The sequence below is a fragment of the Podarcis pityusensis genome (assembly GCF_964106645.2).
Source record: "Podarcis pityusensis genome assembly, chromosome: 6".
Taxonomy (NCBI): Eukaryota; Metazoa; Chordata; class Lepidosauria; order Squamata; family Lacertidae; genus Podarcis; species Podarcis pityusensis.
Genome location: NC_138030.1, coordinates 50,121,891 through 50,140,071, shown reverse-complemented (window position 1 = coordinate 50,140,071; position 18,181 = coordinate 50,121,891). Strand labels below are relative to the sequence as shown.

General features: G+C 45.9%; 1 protein-coding gene and 1 long non-coding RNA gene across 19 annotated transcripts in view; one reads left to right on the top strand and one right to left on the bottom strand.

Annotated features, from left to right (window-relative positions):
• Positions 1–18,181, top strand: part of LOC308479126 — a 42,984-nt gene that overhangs the window by 22,994 nt on the left and 1,809 nt on the right. For all 7 annotated transcript variants that reach the window (XR_013987468.1, XR_013987469.1, XR_013987470.1 and 4 more), the window contains one exon: positions 16,410–16,474. This is a non-coding gene — a long non-coding RNA (uncharacterized lncRNA). The remainder of the gene's footprint in view (positions 1–16,409; positions 16,475–18,181) is intronic.
• Positions 1,418–18,181, bottom strand: part of PTPRF (protein tyrosine phosphatase receptor type F) — a 479,704-nt gene continuing 462,940 nt past the window's right edge. For all 12 annotated transcript variants that reach the window (XM_081009323.1, XM_081009319.1, XM_081009325.1 and 9 more), the window contains 9 exons: positions 15,034–15,153; positions 13,619–13,773; positions 11,884–12,169; positions 8,666–8,844; positions 6,332–6,458; positions 5,285–5,410; positions 4,744–4,898; positions 4,302–4,437; positions 1,418–2,969 (listed from right to left, as the gene is read on the bottom strand). In XM_081009323.1, the coding sequence (XP_080865449.1) occupies positions 2,901–2,969; positions 4,302–4,437; positions 4,744–4,898; positions 5,285–5,410; positions 6,332–6,458; positions 8,666–8,844; positions 11,884–12,169; positions 13,619–13,773; positions 15,034–15,153 (1,353 nt within the window). In that variant the 3' untranslated portion in view covers positions 1,418–2,900. The remainder of the gene's footprint in view (positions 2,970–4,301; positions 4,438–4,743; positions 4,899–5,284; positions 5,411–6,331; positions 6,459–8,665; positions 8,845–11,883; positions 12,170–13,618; positions 13,774–15,033; positions 15,154–18,181) is intronic.

Below are 18,181 nucleotides of genomic sequence, written 5' to 3'. Positions count from 1 at the left end.
TAAATCCCTATTTTCTTTTTTAAATAAAGGGTTTGTAAATTTAGCTGGGGGCAGGGGGGAAGATGGTGGTAGCAGCAGCAGCAGGGAGATAAGAGCGAGGCTCACTTGGGTGATGACTATGTGGGTGGGCAGGTTGCGCAGCCCTGCTTGGCTTTGGTGGAGGGGTGCATTGGCAGTGTTGGTGGCTTGCTGGCCCCGGGTGCCAAGAACTCATGCTACTGGTGGTATGATGTGGGATGTAATCCACTGGGAGCAGTCAAGTACATTACCTGTTTTGCCTAGAGTGGTCATGCAGGGGATGTTGATCCAGTCAGTCGAACTTCCTGTTCCCTCTTGGCCTGGAGCATCCTTCCTTGTATGTGACTAGTAGATGGGCGTGACCTTTCCAGACCTAGTAAAAGGCCAAGTCACGCAGCCACCTCCCCTCTCTTCGATCTTCTTTTTCATCCTGCAAACTTCCTGATTCACCTGGACTGTACTGCTAGCTGGCTGCCAGCCAGCAGTCTCCCCAGGTTATCTCCCATATGGGGTAAACCTGTTTGTACATATTTGTAACTTTAAGCCTAAAGCCTGCCTTCAGGGATCACACTGTGCTCTGCCTGATCGTGAGTAAAACTACTTTTTGTTAATTATGAATAAGACTATGGTGCCTTTATTCTTTTAGGAGGGATCAAAGAGGCCTTACCAGGGCAAGCCTGATTGAATTGTTTATTGTCTTAGGCTCATACGAGTCTGCAACCAGTTTTCTGCTGCATAAAGGGGGTATGTACTCTACTAAGTGAAGAAACTTGCTAGCGCAAGTTAGGAAGGAATCAATATACAGTGGTACCTCGGGTTAAGTACTTAATTCGTTCCGGAGGTCCGTTCTTAACCTGAAACTGTTCTTAACCTGAAGCACTGCTTTAGCTAATGGGGCCTCCCGCAGCCGCCGCACGATTTCTGTTCTGATCCCGAGGTAATATTTCTGGGTTAGCGGAGTCTGTAACCTGAAGCATATGTAACCTGAGGTACCACTGTATCCTCTCCTGCCACCCTCAACATTCCCATATATGACACATGTAGTGTATTACAAACAGTAGCACTTCCATACTATCCTATCAAGAACGCCGTATTCTATTGATACATCATGTAAGTGCTATTGTTTCAGCAGCCAAATTGTCCATGTGGAAATGATTCATGGCACACCCTTCTTCTACTGAAAGGCGAACAGTTCCAGCCGTTCCTCCTTTTTCTTGTCTGTGTGAGCGGCCAAGCAAGAGCATTTCGCTTTCACATAATTTTGTTTGAGTTCTGCTTTCTAACACATGGACAGGTAGGATTCACTCCCACAGAGTTGTGGTCTTTTGGAGCTCCTGCCAGGGTAACTACAGGTTTATCCGCTAACTGGCAAATAAAACAAGACAACAAAACGAACATGTAGGAAACCCGATTATTCAAATTTATTAACATCAAGAATTATGCAATGATGCTGTAGATTTTTATTAACAAATAGAAAACAGACTGTATACAACAGTGACCCCTACAGCACTATGCTTTCACAAGGTAAAAATGAATGTTCTCTCCAACATCACCAACCCAGGATTGTTGATTTCAATGTAATTTGAATACATTGGATAATATAGTTAGAGACCTTTCCACCACCTTTATTTATAGAACTATGCACCTGGGAGAAGGCTGTAATCTCCCTGCCTTTAGTGCAAGTGAGAGAGAATAAGGAGTATTAATATATAGTACCGTTAAATTAAGTCCAGTAGCCTTGCCACATTGGTTAATTAGACCATCCTGTCATAGTGAAAAATACAGCATTCTAATGACTTTTAAATGTGGTACAGGATAGCAGAAATTATAGTTACACTCAGCCTCTGAGAACTGAATTCCTTACCTGAAGAATCCCACCCCTCCCTCCCTAATAGCCAAGGCACCCCCATGCCGGGGTTGTTTGTGCAGGAAGGCTTGACTTCCCAGAGTTGTGCTCTTTCACCTTGGAAGGTGCTCCAATGCACTTGGTTGGCCACAGTTGCCTAGGCAACAGCACCTCAGGATGCTACTGGCACAGAAAGAACTAAATAAATGTGTCGGTCAGGTCCCTTTTGGGAACTTGGTTTTTGTGCAGCAAGGATGCCACATTTCCCCCCCATCTTAACAAGAGACTCCCAAGCAGTGGGTCTCTCCCTCAAATGGAAAGTTCATAAGGGATCTGCTGACAAATATGAGGTCACTGGACACATGTCAATAGGACCAAGCATCGAATAGCTGCTGGAGTCCCACCTGACAGACAGGCTTATGAATAAAAGGCTTTAGAAATAAGCATTAAGTTGGCTCCAGCTCTGTGAAATTGAATATTCTACAAAGGACTGAAGAGGGAGTGGAAGGGTCCCAGAGCTGTGAGCCAGCCACTAATATTAACCTGGGGCTGCCCGAAAATGGGCAGCACCACCTTGATTGAGACAACAAAAGAGTTAAGGGCGGGGGAAGCAAAAGGAAATTCAAACCCCACCACCTCCATTCTTCTGTTTTGCTTGAGCAAAACATTAAGACTTGCAAAAGAATTTAAAAAAGAAAAGATATAAAAGACTAAGTTTAACTATTTTACATATATAAAAGATCCCATTCCATCCACCCAGTGACTCTCACCATGAAATGCTGTCAAGGGGAGGAGGAGGAGTGGGGGCATTAACAGAAATTCATCTGGAAATTGGAAACGCTAGAAGCTGGTCCCACCTTTGGCGCTGTGGCAATGAACCCAAATACTGTGGTCAGAACTGGTTGGTCATGGGGAGGCTTGATGCTGCAACAACAGCAGCAGCATCTGCACAGAAGGACTAACAAATGGGCGGCTGGCTGGGAAGAACCCGTCTCTGCTCTTGGACATTCCCGCTGCAACTGGCTGAAAGCGCTAGTTACGTTGCATAGTGATCGAAGCTGCCAAGGTACTCCAGTGCAGCCCTGTAGCACAGCTGATACTGGTCCTGGGGAAGAAGGAAGAGAATGGGATAAGCAAAAAGCCTCTAAAGGAGACCACCACTTCTATCACATCATGGTGCAAATACCTGCAAGCGGACTCCTTCACCACCTCACTCTAAAAGAGGCAACTGGCTAGCACCAAGCCCTGCATCTGATGTAAAGAGGGGCCATTTTGCTCATATTAGTACAGTAAGCTTAGATTGGGAGTGAAGCGCCAGTTAAACTGCAGGTGGGAGAGCAGCAAGCTGACTGTATGGGAAACCCAAGTACTGAATTTTTAGCAATGTAATTTACTCTCATGGTGCACCAGTAAAATATGTCCTATATAAAAAGGAGGATGAATTATGGATTTCTGCTCTCCGTCTCATGACCCATCCAACCACTGGTTCTGATATCCTTGCACTACACAAAGAACAGCACAGAATCACAGGTCGCATTGATCAGATGAAAGAGAGGCCAATCCAAGCTGCCATCAAGTTAGACCAGAAAACAGCATGGGTTCTAACCAGAGGATAGCCACTGGCCATGTGTAATCCTTTGCAAATGCTTGCTGGCACTGTTCTTTTGCACAGTATAACCATGACTACCTTTTGGGACTAACCCAGAGTGGGGTTTAACTCATGGTGAGAAATCTTGGCTGGAAGGCGCTCTGATGTGGCTTCATCAGTCTTGACTGATCTAGCTGTCCCACCTTTTTAAAGCCTTTTACAGGCTTCAGAAGATGCTGTAGATACTAGTTGTGCCAGTCATAGCTTAGCGTAATGCTGGTGGTTAACAAAAGAGGTTTAAAGAGTGTCTCAAGGCAAATCTAAAAAAATGTAGTATAAACACCAACAATTGGGAAACTCTTGCCTGCAAGCACTCCAATTGGAGAACAGCCTTTACCAAAGGTGTCATGGGCTTTGAAGACACGCGAACTCAGGATGCAAGGGAGAAATGTGCTAAGAGGAAGGCATGCTTGGCAAATCTACACCGTGATCAACTCCCACCCAGAAACCAATGTCCCCACTGTGGAAGGACGTGTGGATCCAGAATTGGCCTCCACAGTCACTTACGGACTCTTTGTTAAAACTGTGTTTATGGAAGACAATCTTACTCGGCTATGAGTGATCGCCAAAGGAGAAGATTGTATATACCCTATATATCTCATAGAACACATCAACATGGGAATGGGGGCCAGATTGGTGGCTGCTTGATGTGATTTATATGGAATATGCCAACTTACAGAGAACGTTACATCCCTTTTCCATACTGAAAGCAAGTGAAAACAAAGTTTTGGTCCTAAATGCTTGCCCCCAGTCCTCTGTGCAGCAGCAAGCATGTGGCTGGTGGTTTACCTCTGTTTGCACCATGGCTGGTCGTTGTGTCCTCAAGGTCTTCACAGTCTGGAACATGTCAACTACACCCTCATAGCGCATGCGCTCCAGTACAATGCTTAATGTGATGAACACCCCTGTGCGTCCGACCCCCGCACTGCACATAAGGAAGAGAGAAAGAGACACAGTGAAAGGGAACTGAAGCATCAAAAGATCACAAAGATCAAAAGAAGCTCTCCCAAAAGCTAAAATATCTCTCTACAAGTGCCACAATGTTTTTGTGTGCTCAAAACTACAAAGCAGAGATTTCCCCTGCCTTTTACCAAGGAAATGGCTTCTATACCTAGAAAGGTGAGGCCATCTCTGCAGTAGTAATCTAGCTTTCCCTGATGACCCCAGCCTCCTCACCACTGGCACACAGCACCTAGCCAGCTTCCATGGACAAGCAAACAGCAGAGCTTACCTGCAGTGTACAGTGATGGGCCCATCCTGGCCAAACTGCTCCTTGGTTTTATGAACTTGCCCAATGAAGTCAATGAAGCCCTCTCCAGTTTTTGGTACTCCCTGCTCAGGCCAGTCCGTGAACTGGAACTGCCGGATGGTTCTTGACTGTCCATCCTAGTTGTGGTTAAAGGGAGATATAGTCACTGCATCCTCTCAAAATACACGGCAGCCTTCATGGTCAGGCCTTTCCTACTGGTGCCAGAAAAGCCTTGAGGAGGGGAGGCCCAGCCGACCTAAGCAGATTTCTTTTGCCCCTTAGTGAGTATTTTGTTTTATATAGCAGGGTGTAGTAGATATAAACACAACTGAAATCCTTGCTTCTGCTTTCCAGCTGTCTCAGCCACTTGACACACAGTAACACCAATGCAGAGGGTGATAAAGCAATGGACAATCAGATGCACGTTGAAGATAAAGCCCTTCCGTCCTGTGCTACTTGCAATTTCTGAGCAGTAATGGGAAATAAATATTGGGGAATTCAGGGTAGGCTGTGCAGTACTCACCCTGGCATCAGTGACCTTGAACTCACGCAGAATGTACTGGGGCATGTTGTATTCAGCCATGGGATCCACCACAAAGTACTGGTACCGAGCAGAACGCTCTGCTGGCCAGTACTGGTGGCATTTCTCCTGAAAAGCAAAGGAAGAGTCAGAATTGTTACAGTCAAAATGTGTGATGTGACTGAAGCTTGAATATTTTAGAGTGAGGTGCCTTTTGACATCTTGTCCTGTTGGGTAGTACAATACCCACACAACTCCATGCTCTAATATGCGCAGCAAGACACTGATCTGTTTCTTCCCTCCTGCCATGATGTGATTGATTAGACTCCCCTTGCTCCTGCACGCCTCCATTTCCCATGACTTCCTGATTAGCAATCAGCCTGCTCTTCCTTGCCAAGTTACTAGGTAGAAAACCTCAGTTCTAGCCCAAATGCCCCTTTTTTCCTGGCTCTGGGCAAAGCAAGAAACCTGAAGCTGCTAGCTCCTCTTAAAGTTTGAGCGGGCCAGGGGGATCAAGTACATTGATGGTTGCAGAGGATACTTGTTCACCAACTGGGTCCCAGCAGAGCTAGTCAGCCATGTAGCTGGAGATGGATGACTCCTGCAGATTGCGTGCTTATTGAGCATACATTCTGATTTATTTAAATAAAGCTGACAAGGAGGTTATACAGTGTTCACTGTTTATTCAGCAATCACCTGATTTGTTTGTGGGGAGGTTATATGACTTCATGTCAATCAGTTGTTATATTTCTGGTGCATTTTCCCATCACCACAAAAAAGTCATTTTTGTTGTTGTACAAGAGTTTTAATTCACTTCAGTAGCACAAACCTAAATTTACTCGTATGCAACTGAATCCCTCCCACAAAACAGTTACAGTCTGAAGACTTCAATGCAATGAGCTTCGCCTTTAGCAGTGACTTCAGTCCCCTCTAGCATTAGGAGAATGAAAGCAAAATATTTGCTCCCAAGACTGGGCTGTACACCTGGAATCTCACTGGAGAAACAGCCCTAGAATAGACATCACTTGGTAGCTGAGGGTGCTAGCTTACCCGCCCCATCTCTCGCAATTTGGTCAGCATCACCACAATGGTAGAGTTGTGCTCCCACAGCATCCTCCAGAAATCCTCTGTAGTTTCAGCAAGGGGTCCCTGTGTGGCAATGTAGGCCTTTTGCTGCCTGCAAGGAATCAAACATTTCAGAGTGGTAGATGACTGACACTTCTGGGATGGAAAGGAGATGCTTAGCAGTTAGGTCTAGAGAACTAGATAAAGGGCTTGCTGGGGGAGGAGAGGAGGACTTGTGCCACACATCTGGATCTCTGATAGCATCTAGCTGCTTCCTTCTGCAGTCCTTGCCCACAACCACCTGTTCCACTATGAGATCAATAAGGCTATCGGAGGTCCCTTGATGAAAGTAGAGTATTAACACAAAGGTACTAAGAAATTGCGGGAGGCAGTGGAAGACAGAAGTGCCTGGCATGTTCTGGTCCATGGGGTCATGAAGAGTCGGACACGACTAAACGACTAAACAACAACTAAGAAATTAGCCAAAGTTACTCAATGTGAGAAGAGGCATATTATATAAGTTGGAGTAACTAATGTTATTACACCAGTTGGATCTTCTAAAATGCACATGTGGGGTGAAATATAATACCAGAGTAGTGCTACAACTCTACAATAAGCTTTTTGTAAAATTGTGTGAGTTCCTTTGAGGTGTGCAGGAAACACAGTATGCGTGTTGTACATGACCCCAAAGGGTGGAATTTCTGTCACTGCAAAACTCTAGCTACATTGCTGACTTCACAGAAATTAGACAGTAGTTAGCAAATACATACACAGACCCCGACATATGCTACCAGTGAAGACAGTGAATCCTGTTTCCCCAGTGATATGTAGGAAAATAAGTCAGAAAATTGAAAAGAGAATCTGTGCCATCTGTATTCTACCACTATGGGGCACTACAGATCCTTGAATGTAGTCTTAGGCTCTCAGCCTTATCCACTCTCATTTAATCTCTCCACTGGTGCTAAAAATTAATGAATCTGTTGTAGGACAGCTGTAATGTGTGGGACAGAGATGGAAGCTGTTCCAAGGTGGATTTATAAGACATCATAAAAGGCAGGAGTGGGGCGGGGGGAGGTGAGGTGGCAGAAACAAAGGCGCTAATAAAGATGCAGCTTCAGAGCAGTCTGTAGCTCCTTGGGCCAATTGATCTCTTTAGATAAAGTGGAGAACGATTGCTCACTTCAAAGGGAAGGACGGGAAGAGATAAACAGGGGCCTGCAGGGACGGTTTAGGTAGGACATGAAATGCTACCACCTGCTGCTTTGGCACACATTTTTGCCAGCGCCCCCCTCCCAACCTTAGCAGCTCTCTTGCAGCACCAGACACATGGAGGTGGCGGCTCTAACACACTCTGGGCACTTGAAATCTGAAGCAGATAAGTGGCCAGGACCTCATCTGCTCTTCTGTTTCCAGCACAGCAGCCTAGAGGCCTGGCATCAGGCTCCTGTTTTGCACTGAAAAGCCTCCCCATGTTGCTGGACCTCTGCCACTCAAATGCTCTCCTAAGATATCTTTTGCACTACCAATTCACAGCTGTTTTTGTAGCCTCATGGGGTGTCTCAGAGATGGGGGCAGGGAGTAAGTTATAGGACAATGCTTCCTTTGCCCCTATGCAGAAGGTGCAGCCCTCCTCAAGGATCCCCAAGTCCATTTTGAAGGCAGATTTGCTCTTCCCACTGTTTCTTTGCTTTCAAGTGACAGGATGCATTTCAGTTGCTGTTATTGCAGCACTGTGAACGACTTTGCAAGACAATCCCATTGTGGGAGGTGAACTGTACAGTTGGTTCCCAGCAGTATCTTGGCTAATGAAAAGCTGAGGATGCAGGAGCCAGTACCTGTCACCCCCAGGCTAATAAAGCCTGAGAGGGAAAAGGTAACTTCTATCAGGATCCCAGGCTCTGGGGAATAGGCAGCTTGAAAAAAGCCCCATGTTTGCTAATGAAAGGCTACTGTCTGTGCTCTTATTGAAAGACAGAGCTGTCCAGCTTACATTCAAATTTAAAAGTAATTTATATACTATAAATATATTTATAACTAAATATTGAACATAACTATTTTAGCAATTTATTAGATTTCAGATGATAATTCTAAGATGCCTATTTAAGGATGTAAGCTTCAGTTTAAAATTATTTTAATGTATTAATGAAATGTTGAAATATTTAGGATGTGGTTAATGTTATGATTTCTACTGATACCGTATAATAGCATCATTTTTTTTGAAAAAAAGAAAAGTAAAAAAAAAAAAAGAACACAGAGAAGCAGCAGCACAGCAACATCACAGGAGGAGATTTTAAACTCTGTTTAGATTGACTACATTACCTATAGCCATCTACAAAGCTGGCATTGATGTAATCTGAGCCCTCGACGCCTCGGATTGGCTGCAGGCAAACCCGTGTCAGCTCATAGGGCATAATATTCACCAGGCGGTTTTTGAATTTGTTGCAGGGGAGGTTGGCACTGATGAATCGTGAGGTATGTGCTTTAGAGTTGGCGAGGAGCTGTTAGGGGAGAAGTACAGATTAGAGGGGGACAGGGGCACACAGAAGTTGTAACTACTCTGGGAGGAGCAGCTCCCATATGATGTACGCACATTTATTCACTCTGCCACATAGAATAATGACGGAGGTAACAAAAGATGCACGGAGCTGGCCTAAATCAGCCCCTCTGTCCAGCTGAAATATAGGGGGCATTCCAGCAGCCTTGAAAAGGAAGAAAATTCCTGCCTACCCTGGCAAAGGTCCTGAGGAGGCAAGACCCTGGGAGGATGCCTTTTCAGCCAAAGCAGGGTCATTTTGCCCATGATGCAGAGACAAGCTCAGCAGGGATCTATAACCAGTCACAACTCCATGATGAGCGTACCCTGTTCTTCAAGTTCACACTATAGATTTTAGATGCACATTTTAAAACATCTTACTTGTACACCTAAAAACATAGGCGTGTGTGTGTGTGTGTGTGTGTGTGTGTGTGTGTGTGTGTGTGTGTCTGTCTGTCTGTCTGTCTTAGATGGGCACTTATGGTCACTCTATAGTATTCTTCCCCTGGGAGCTCGTTATTTGCTTTTACTCATTAGCACCTTACTAACACTCATTCTAACATCATTCCTGACCTGCTTAGAAGCCTGTACCTTGCTCTTCTGAGCAACCCTTACCTTCTGTCTCATGCTGGTGACTTCTGGCCCATGACTGAAATATCCTATGCTTAGAGGGAGCCTCAGCACAGGACATTGCACAGAATACCAAAATTTGTGAGATTGGTATTTTAAGACGTTTGTTAGCACTCATCAGGACCCAAACCTCTGAAGAAGAAAGGGAGTGGGACTCTGGGACTCAACTGGGTTAAACTCCACAGCTCCCTATCTTCAGAGGCTGCTTCTTAGAAAACATCCAGCTCAAGGGGACTTTAATATTGGGACACCCCCTCCTCCAGGACCTTGCTAGTGTGTGTGTGTGTGTGTGTGTGTGTGTGTGTGTGTGTGTGAGAGAGAGAGAGAGAGAGAGAGAGAGAGAGAGAGAGAGTTGAAACTCAGGTTGAGCCCAGCAGTGCCTCCCATTCATTAGACCTACTCAGAAGGAGAAAGCAAGCCCCATGTATACTTCTAAGCAGCTCTAGGAAGAGTTGCTGCCAACAGGTCCTCTATAAATGCCACCCATTCCCAGCTGCTCAGTGCTAATTCCACAGCTCCAGGAGATAAGCCCTTGTTTAGCCTAGTAGCTTCATCTCCTTGCAGGACAGCTTCCTTGCTTGGCAGGAAAAGGACCATTTTTTACATTCTCTACCAGAAAGAGTTAGGGGACCCTTTATGGATGTGCTGCCCAGTTTCTTTCTAATTGTATGAGGACTTAGAAATCTGTTTTGCTCCATGTAACTCACTTTCCACTCCTTTCCCCCTTAATTCTTACTGCAGCTCTACCCATCCACTTCTTTCACTCTGTGGCTCCTGCTCTGATGTATGGCATGGCACATACAACCAAGTTGCTTTCAGAAACAGGGCTGCAATCTGAGCTGCTGACATCTGTTGAGGTCTACTACTGACTGCCAGAGGCCTGTTGTTCCTCCTCATTATCACTGCCTACTTGCCTCCACTTTCCAGGCAATAAGCATCAGCAGTAAGAAGCAGACGCTGCCACCTGCTTCCATGTCTGCCTTTCCCTTTGGTTGGCACTGGGAGCAGGCTAGGCCTAGTTCCCACTACTACTGAGTGACAGCTGCTCACTCTCCTCACCAGTATCAATTCAACCAGTCTCCTCTATCATCTCTCTTGGGAGTGGTGGCGGCCGCAAGGAAGAGCAGCATCCACTGCCACCTGCTTGCCCCTTGGCTCTTCTGGAGTGAGTAAGCAAGCGGCAGTAACTCCTCCTCTTCTCATTGCGAGGCTGTTACCACTCTGCTCACTCACCCGCAGAGGACAGCAAGCCAGTGGTGGGCAAAGCAAGCCATCTAGCAAGTAGTGACAGCAGCTGCTCTTGCTTGCTGCCATTACCTCTCTCACGTTCATTGAGCAGTGATGTCAGAATCCAGGAGCAGCAGCATGGCACCCCCCACTTGTTCACTTCTCCTTTGGGGAAGTATTGGGGATTGGGAATAGGTGCAGGTGGAGGTGAGAGCCTTGTCCAATCCCCACCCCAAAAAAACCTCCAGTGTGAGCAGTATTCAGAGTAAAGAGGCAATGCTGTTTTGCTTTGTGCCGTTTCCACAGCAAGTCAATATTTTGACTCCATGGCTGCTGTTTTGCAAGAGGCTATTCCCAGGGTAGAGTGGGGCTTCCGCAGTCTGTTTCACACTCTACATGCTTCACTGCTTCCCCACAGGAACTATTCCCCCCCCCCCCCCCGCCCAGCCTTTGCTGTACAAATGCACATCATTGGAGAATGTGGGCATTAGCAAAAATTGCAGCCTGTATCAAGGCTGTAAGAAAAAATTGGTGTGAAGCCGACACAAGTGTGGGTGTTGGTGCTGGCAAGCAATGACAATTGTGACAACCAGGGGACTTTACTTCCTTAAATTGCACCAGGCAATATGCCAGCTAAGCCCGACAGTGGCCCTCCCTCTCTCCTCCTCCATACTAGGGAGAAGTAGAAGTGGAGCAAGGCAGGGGGCACTGGAGCTGTTGACATCTCAAGTATTTAAACTAGAAGCATTTCCAGCGAAGTTGTTCATAGTGACATCAATTACCACTAATGCCCAATCTGCATCTGATTTTGGATGCAGCTCCAGCCACTCTGCAAAGCAATGTTGCTGAGAACTTCATATCAATCTGCTTTTTTATATCCTTGCCAGAAGCTGCCGTTCTAGGAGGGAAATGTCGAGGACACTCACTCTGCAATGCAAATATATTTTAATCACTTCCTACCTGGTTTAGAAATTTACAAAAGAATCATTATCCCTAGAAAATCTCCCTTCAACCCAAGAATCAACTCTTCATAGTTGCTCACAGATCTGTGGGGGATGACAGGCAGGGGTGCCAGTTCCAGCTGAGCAGCCCCTTGATCACTCTGTGTGTTGACATGTGGAAAAATTGCAAATGCTCTTCTGCTCACCTTAAACTCCAGTTCCATTGCTGTGACACTCTCACCCGGAGGTACCTGACTCAGCTTCTGGATGTGAGCAAAGAGGTTGCGTGCAGGCACCTCAGTGTTTCCACAGGTGGCTGCTTCAAGCAAGGCCTCGTGGATGAAGATATACTGATCCTCAGTCTGCACCATATAGTTTCTTTGTGAGCGCATGCATGTCACATGCCCATAGATGTCCACTGTCTTCTCATGCTTCATCCTCTCAAGCATGGCATCGATTACAATGAAGCAGCCTGTCCTGCCCACACCGGCGCTGTAAAAGCATGGCACAAAAACATGAAGTAGTACTTCCTTCAGAGTCAGTTCTAAGCCTTCACCAAGCCCTGTCCCAACCCACCGCATACTGCAGGGACTGATAACCCTCAAGTTCACACTTTCTCCGAAGAACCCTCAGAGAGGCAGGTTAACGCACCTGAATAGAGCAAAGGAATGAGGATTCTGCACTATGGTCTCTCTGCCCCCACCCTGTGCACACTTTCTGAGTAATGTTGCTTCTTACAAAACCAGCAAACCCAAATCTTCCTTGGTGGAGGCTTTTTGAAGTGTATAACTTGGTCCTGCTCCCAGTGCACAAACCAGCACAACCAAAAACATGCCAACAAACAACAAATGTGATGTCTGACAGCTAAGAATTCTACAGCAGGACATCTCCTTGCCGCTGCTCATGTCAAATTCCTAACAGGGTTTTAATAGGGAGAGAGCGTGTGTTAATTATACACCACTCCCATCTGAACCAGAGCATGAAGGGAGAGCATTAAATACCGTTTCTAAGGAGTTCGTGAGAGCTGCAGTGATGAAGTGGTTTGTTCAGTAATAGTTCCCACTCAGCTACAAGAGATAAATCACTGGCCAGATAAGATGCTGATTCCTAGTGAACTAATGTTTGTGGCTGAAGCAGTCATTTCTTTCCATCCTGAAGTGCAGCAAGAGATTATATGAGTGCACATGCAGATGGTGTGTCATGCTCTGTAAATAGATGGCATATGTATGTTTGTGCAGAATGGTGTCCCATATGTTTTCGTGTTGTGAATGCACATACTTGTAGCAGCATATGAATGTTTGAGCAGTAAGTTTAGATTAGGCATAACAGTTTCCTGAATTGTGTATGCATGGTGCTGGGATATTTCATCTTGCTGTGTGGTTCAGTTAGATATTCTACCTTGAAGGTTCATTTTAATATGTTGTAGCTAGCCTAAGCCTTCAGGTGCAGGGGGGAAATAGAAGCAAGTCAATAACAGAGTAATAATTGCACATTTTATGGATGCTAAAGTATGCTTGCATTTTATGTGAGATGGATTTGTGGGTTTCTGTCACCAATATTATTGCCACTGGTTGTTGCGAGGATAAAATGGAGAGAGGAAAAACCATGTACCCCACCTTGAGCTCCTTGGAGGAAAAGGTAGGATAGAAATGCAATAAAATAAATATATAATAAATATGCAGAATTCTCCTCTGAAATGTTGCTCTCATACTGTTTTTTTAAAATATTGTTGTTGCTTCTCGGGTAAAAATGGTGAATTAAGTGTTGCGATGATGGGCACTGACTGCAAAGTGCTGCTTATGCTAGCAGAGGGCTATAATACTGATTTCATTGCTCTTGCGGCGGCAGCGCCAGGCTGACTGTAAATCCCAACAGGTGCACCCCTGCCAAAATACAGCGACTGGCAGGCCCTTCCCATTCCTTTATACTGCTAGTCCTTACCTGCAATGTACAACCACTGGCCCAGCATCAGGGGGGTTGCAGGCTTTCACTCTTCTCAGGAAGGCTAAGATCGGGGTAGGGTACTCCGGCACCCCATGGTCAGGCCAAGCCATAAACTGGAACTGCCGCAGCTCCCGCTTTTCACTGGACCCATTCTATGGAAGAAGCCAAAATATGCCAGCTAGTGGTAGTGCAGTGGACAGTGGGCTTTTTCTCTGGTTTAGAAATCCCATGCCTTCAGACACTTCAGGGCTCAGGATAACTGTACACCAGGGATGGGAAACCCTTTGTTTCAGCCCAAGGGCTGCACTGCCTCATGGCCACAGCCCTATGGTGGGTGGGCCAAAACAGAGGGATAGATGACAAAAGCTCTCTTCAATTGGTAAAATTTAATGCCTTCCAACTTGTGGAAGAGGACTGTGCGAAGTAAGCAGCCTTTTGTGACTGTAGCTGCTCCCTGCACATACAGCCACATTCTGAACATCTGGAGAGGACTATACTCTCAAGTGTTCATACACACAGCAGATACATACTACCATCCTACATGGCACACACAGAAGTTAATACTCACCTTCTCCCATCCTACAAGTAATTAGGCTTGGGGGGAAAGCCTAATTCCCAGAGGGGAAAGAGGCAACCTTTATGGTGATTGCAGATTGGGAGGGGACAGTTAATTCTTCCATCCCCAGCTGCAATCTCAACAAATATTGCTCTTGGAAACAGCCTCTCATTTGAGCCAATAGAAGGCTGCTTTCTGTGAGGCCTCAATACATGGGAAAGGGAGGGTTAATTCTTTCCTCTCTAACTCTGCACACTCATGCCCCCCCCCCCCCCACATTAAGGCTTCAAAACAGACTATTGTCTGCTCAGACGAAAGGCTGTTTCAAGCCCAATTGCTGCTGGGTGTGTGTGTGTGTGTGTGAGAGAGACACTGAAGAGGGGAGGCTGTGGGTTAGATTTGGAGGCTTCAGGGCTGCACGTGGCACCTGGCTGGTGGTTCCTCATTCATTCCATACACTTCCTTTCACAATATGTTCACAATCTGTTCTGTTCTATTTTTGTTTCATGCTGAATTTTTGGCTGCCCACTGTGATTTGTTGTTTGCTGTATTTTATCAGCTGCTTTGAGAGCCATGGCTAATAGCTCTCAATTAGCCATAGACGGAATTCCTCAGGCCATTGTAACCTTCAGGTTAGTTCACCAGCACAATGAGAACACATGGCACTGGGCTGGGAGTGAAATGTGTGTAGATGGCTCTTCCACTTCAGCCTGTATTTGATGATGGGTTCTCTCACTTCAAGCATCTGTGAAAGAGTCAGTATAACTCCTTGCACTTTCATGTAACTCTCTGGGAAAGATACTTCCTGGGCGCTCTTGCAAGACCTTGGCTACGCACACTTTCCTTCCTCCTTTACCTTGTAGAGGGCGAATGTCCGAACTGTGTACGTGGCAAGTTCAACTGTGTCCAGCAATGTCACCTGGATCAGTCCATAGGTCTCTGTACCACGGCCTGGCCAGTACTGGTCACACTTCACCTGCAATGAGAAAAAGGAAATAATGGGTCAATGTTTGGGGGCGAAGTTATCAGTGGGCTCCATATATGCCCCTAAGATGCCTCAGAGCCTGGTTTTCTCGCCTTACTCAAATTGCCCCTGCTAGGAGCCAATGGCTGGCATAGACACACTCTGAGTAGTATAGAAATGCAAAACATCTTTACTGCATTTGGCTGAGGGTTACAAAGCAAGTGGGTATTTTTGTTTGACTCTCTACTTCGTTCTGCAAAAGGCCAGTAATACTGGATGGTCTGGTAGGAAACAAGGAAAGACAAGATACTTGGTGCTCAAAGGTAGGAATAAGGAGCAAGAATGTTAATGGGCAAGGGGAGTGTAACAGAGAGAAATGGTCTATTCAAAAGCAATTTCTTCCCCTGTAATTTTCTGTCCTTTCCCTGCTTTTTGAGAAGATTGGTGTCTGTAGACAAATGTACTGATCTTTCCTCCCCCTCAGTGGTGAATGTGGGAAGCCTGGCCACAGTCTATCATCCTCTGCTTGGGAATCTGCCAGGGTTCCTGCCATGACGGTCACTGGCAATGTCCTCTCCAGGAGACAGCAGGAGGGGAGAAGATCCTCTAAGTGGGGATGGAGTAGTAGATTCTTGAAGGGCAACTGAGACAGCCAGTTTGAACAAAAAAAAAGTCTAGCAAGAGAAAAGAGTCAAATGGAGCCACAGAATGGACATTTTGGGAGTTTTATATTGAGCTTCTCCAGGCCCCGAAGAAATGCCTGTGTATGCCTGCTAGAAGGAGCCCCTCTAAAGGATAGCTGAAAATGCTGCTCTCTGCTGAAGTAGGATTGGGCTGCTTTGCTGGGAAGGTGCCAAATATATGAGAGATGCATCAAGCTATGAAGCATATTTTCATCTACTTCTCTCTCTGTCAAAGCCCAAGACCTGGAAGTGTACTTCCTGTCTATAACTGCGCTGTGGGCAGTCCACACAGCAAGGACGAATTTTCCCACTCCCATTTGACTAAGATGCATTAGTGGGAAGCACTAACATGTTTTCCTGGATGTAAATTGCTCTCTGTATAGGCTTGCTCCTCTATTCCATGGTGGAGGGAGGTGGCAGGGAAGATGTCTTGTTCCTTTGCCCAAATCTTCCATATTTTAAAAACTAAATTCCATGTGTGTCCACTGCTATTCCTCTCCACATCCTGCTTCACCTTTCCACCCATCTGTCCCTTGTACTCTGCTTCCTATTCTGCCTCTCCCTATTTCTCCTTCCCAACTAAAGCCTGGCTACAACAGAACCTCTACAAGGGAGAATGAATGAGGATCATCTGGACCTGTCAAGTAATGGTAAGCTCAATTATTAGCTGTGTGTGTTTCTAGGGAATGGAGGACATGGAACAACACCCTAATTAGAAATCATTGGTGTTCCGCCTGTTAATTGAGGATATTTTAATGGGTGGGCTTAGTAAACATTCCTAGATAAGAGATTTAAGTGCACCCTAGAACTGCTGGGGTGCAACTTCTTCTACTTCAGAATCACTGCTTAAGGTCAGAAGCAACTTCCTGGGCAGTTGGGGAAGTCTGTAGAAGAGCTGCAGGTCGCTGAGATCCTGGTTCTCCTGAGGTCACAGAAGTATGTGCTCAAGAAGGAAGGTCTGTTGTCTGGCTTACTGGTAAGCTGCCTCACCCAAGTGACAGCTAATATAGCAAATGGCAGCGCAGACCTGGCTGTGTCCAGCAGACCTGGCTTCTTTAGCAAATGTCACCCTTTTCCTGACCAACTCTGGGGAGACTACAGTGTTTATGTTTAAACACAAAACAAACTTTCAAGTACTCTATCCTAGGGTTTAATAGCAAAGCCCAAACTGGTAATTGAAAATTATTTATTCATGACCAGATAAGAGTCACTCACATTTTCTGCCAAATTTACTCATAATGTTTATGCCCCATTTTCAAGCTCTGTAAATTTTATGCTGAAGCTGATGCACGATGGCACTAAACCAGATAAGAGAGTCTTTCTTCTGGCATCACTCGCTTCTCATTAATGTCACGAACACGCTTACAACCTGGAAATTCATTTACTGCTGGCAGTGCCCAGTGACTCCCTCAGTTGCTGGGAAAATAAGGAGACCCCCTTAATAAAAGTGCTACAAAGGAAGAACAGCTGGTTTAGAATATATCTTTACCAGGCAGGCCACATTCCCAAGACCCACTGTCTGCAAAATGGGATGAGAGGTCTCTAATATACCTGGGCTTCAGGGCACTTTCTATTGAGCAGTGCAGAAACTGGGAGAGTGCAAGGGAAGTTTCCTATGGAAAAGGCAGTCTGGGCCAGTTCCCCAGAACACACAGGGCCCTGGAGACTCACATATTGCTGATTCTGCTGCCAACTGCAAAAGCTTTGGAGGCAGTGAATGAATATGCTTTTATGAAGTATGCAAACATGAAAGGTGAGGATGATATGTACCAGCAAGCTGCCAGGCCCTGCAGGTCATAACAAGGCACCAAACAGATACCCCCCTCCATATTGCTTGCCCTTCAGAAGATGTGGAAACCTTTTGAAGCATTGAGCTCCCCAAATCCACGAGGTCGAAGTCCAGAGCAACAATACCCACACACAGCATTGCTGCTGGGCCTGAGAAAGTGCTACCTGCTAGCACTCATCTGAAACTGCTCTCAAAGGTCCTAGGCTGGGAGACAGCTTGGAGATAAGAAAAGGGGCAAGCTTGAGCAAGCACTGAAAAAGACAGAGAGATGTTAAAAGTGAACCCTTTCACTTGGAGAATCCCCAAGAGCTAGTCTAGCGTTTAGATCACACATAGGCAAACTTTGCCCTCCAGATGTTTTGGGACTAAAACTCCCATCATCCCTGGCTAACAGGACCAGTGGTCAGGGATGATGGGAGTTGTAGTCCCAAAACAGCTGGAGGGCCAAGTTTGCCTATGCCTGGTTTAGATCAATCTTTTACTCCCACCCATCAGGTACCTGTTTGTCTGATTCCACCCTGAAGCTACTATGACTACTTAATTGATGGTTCCCTTGATGTGGGTACTG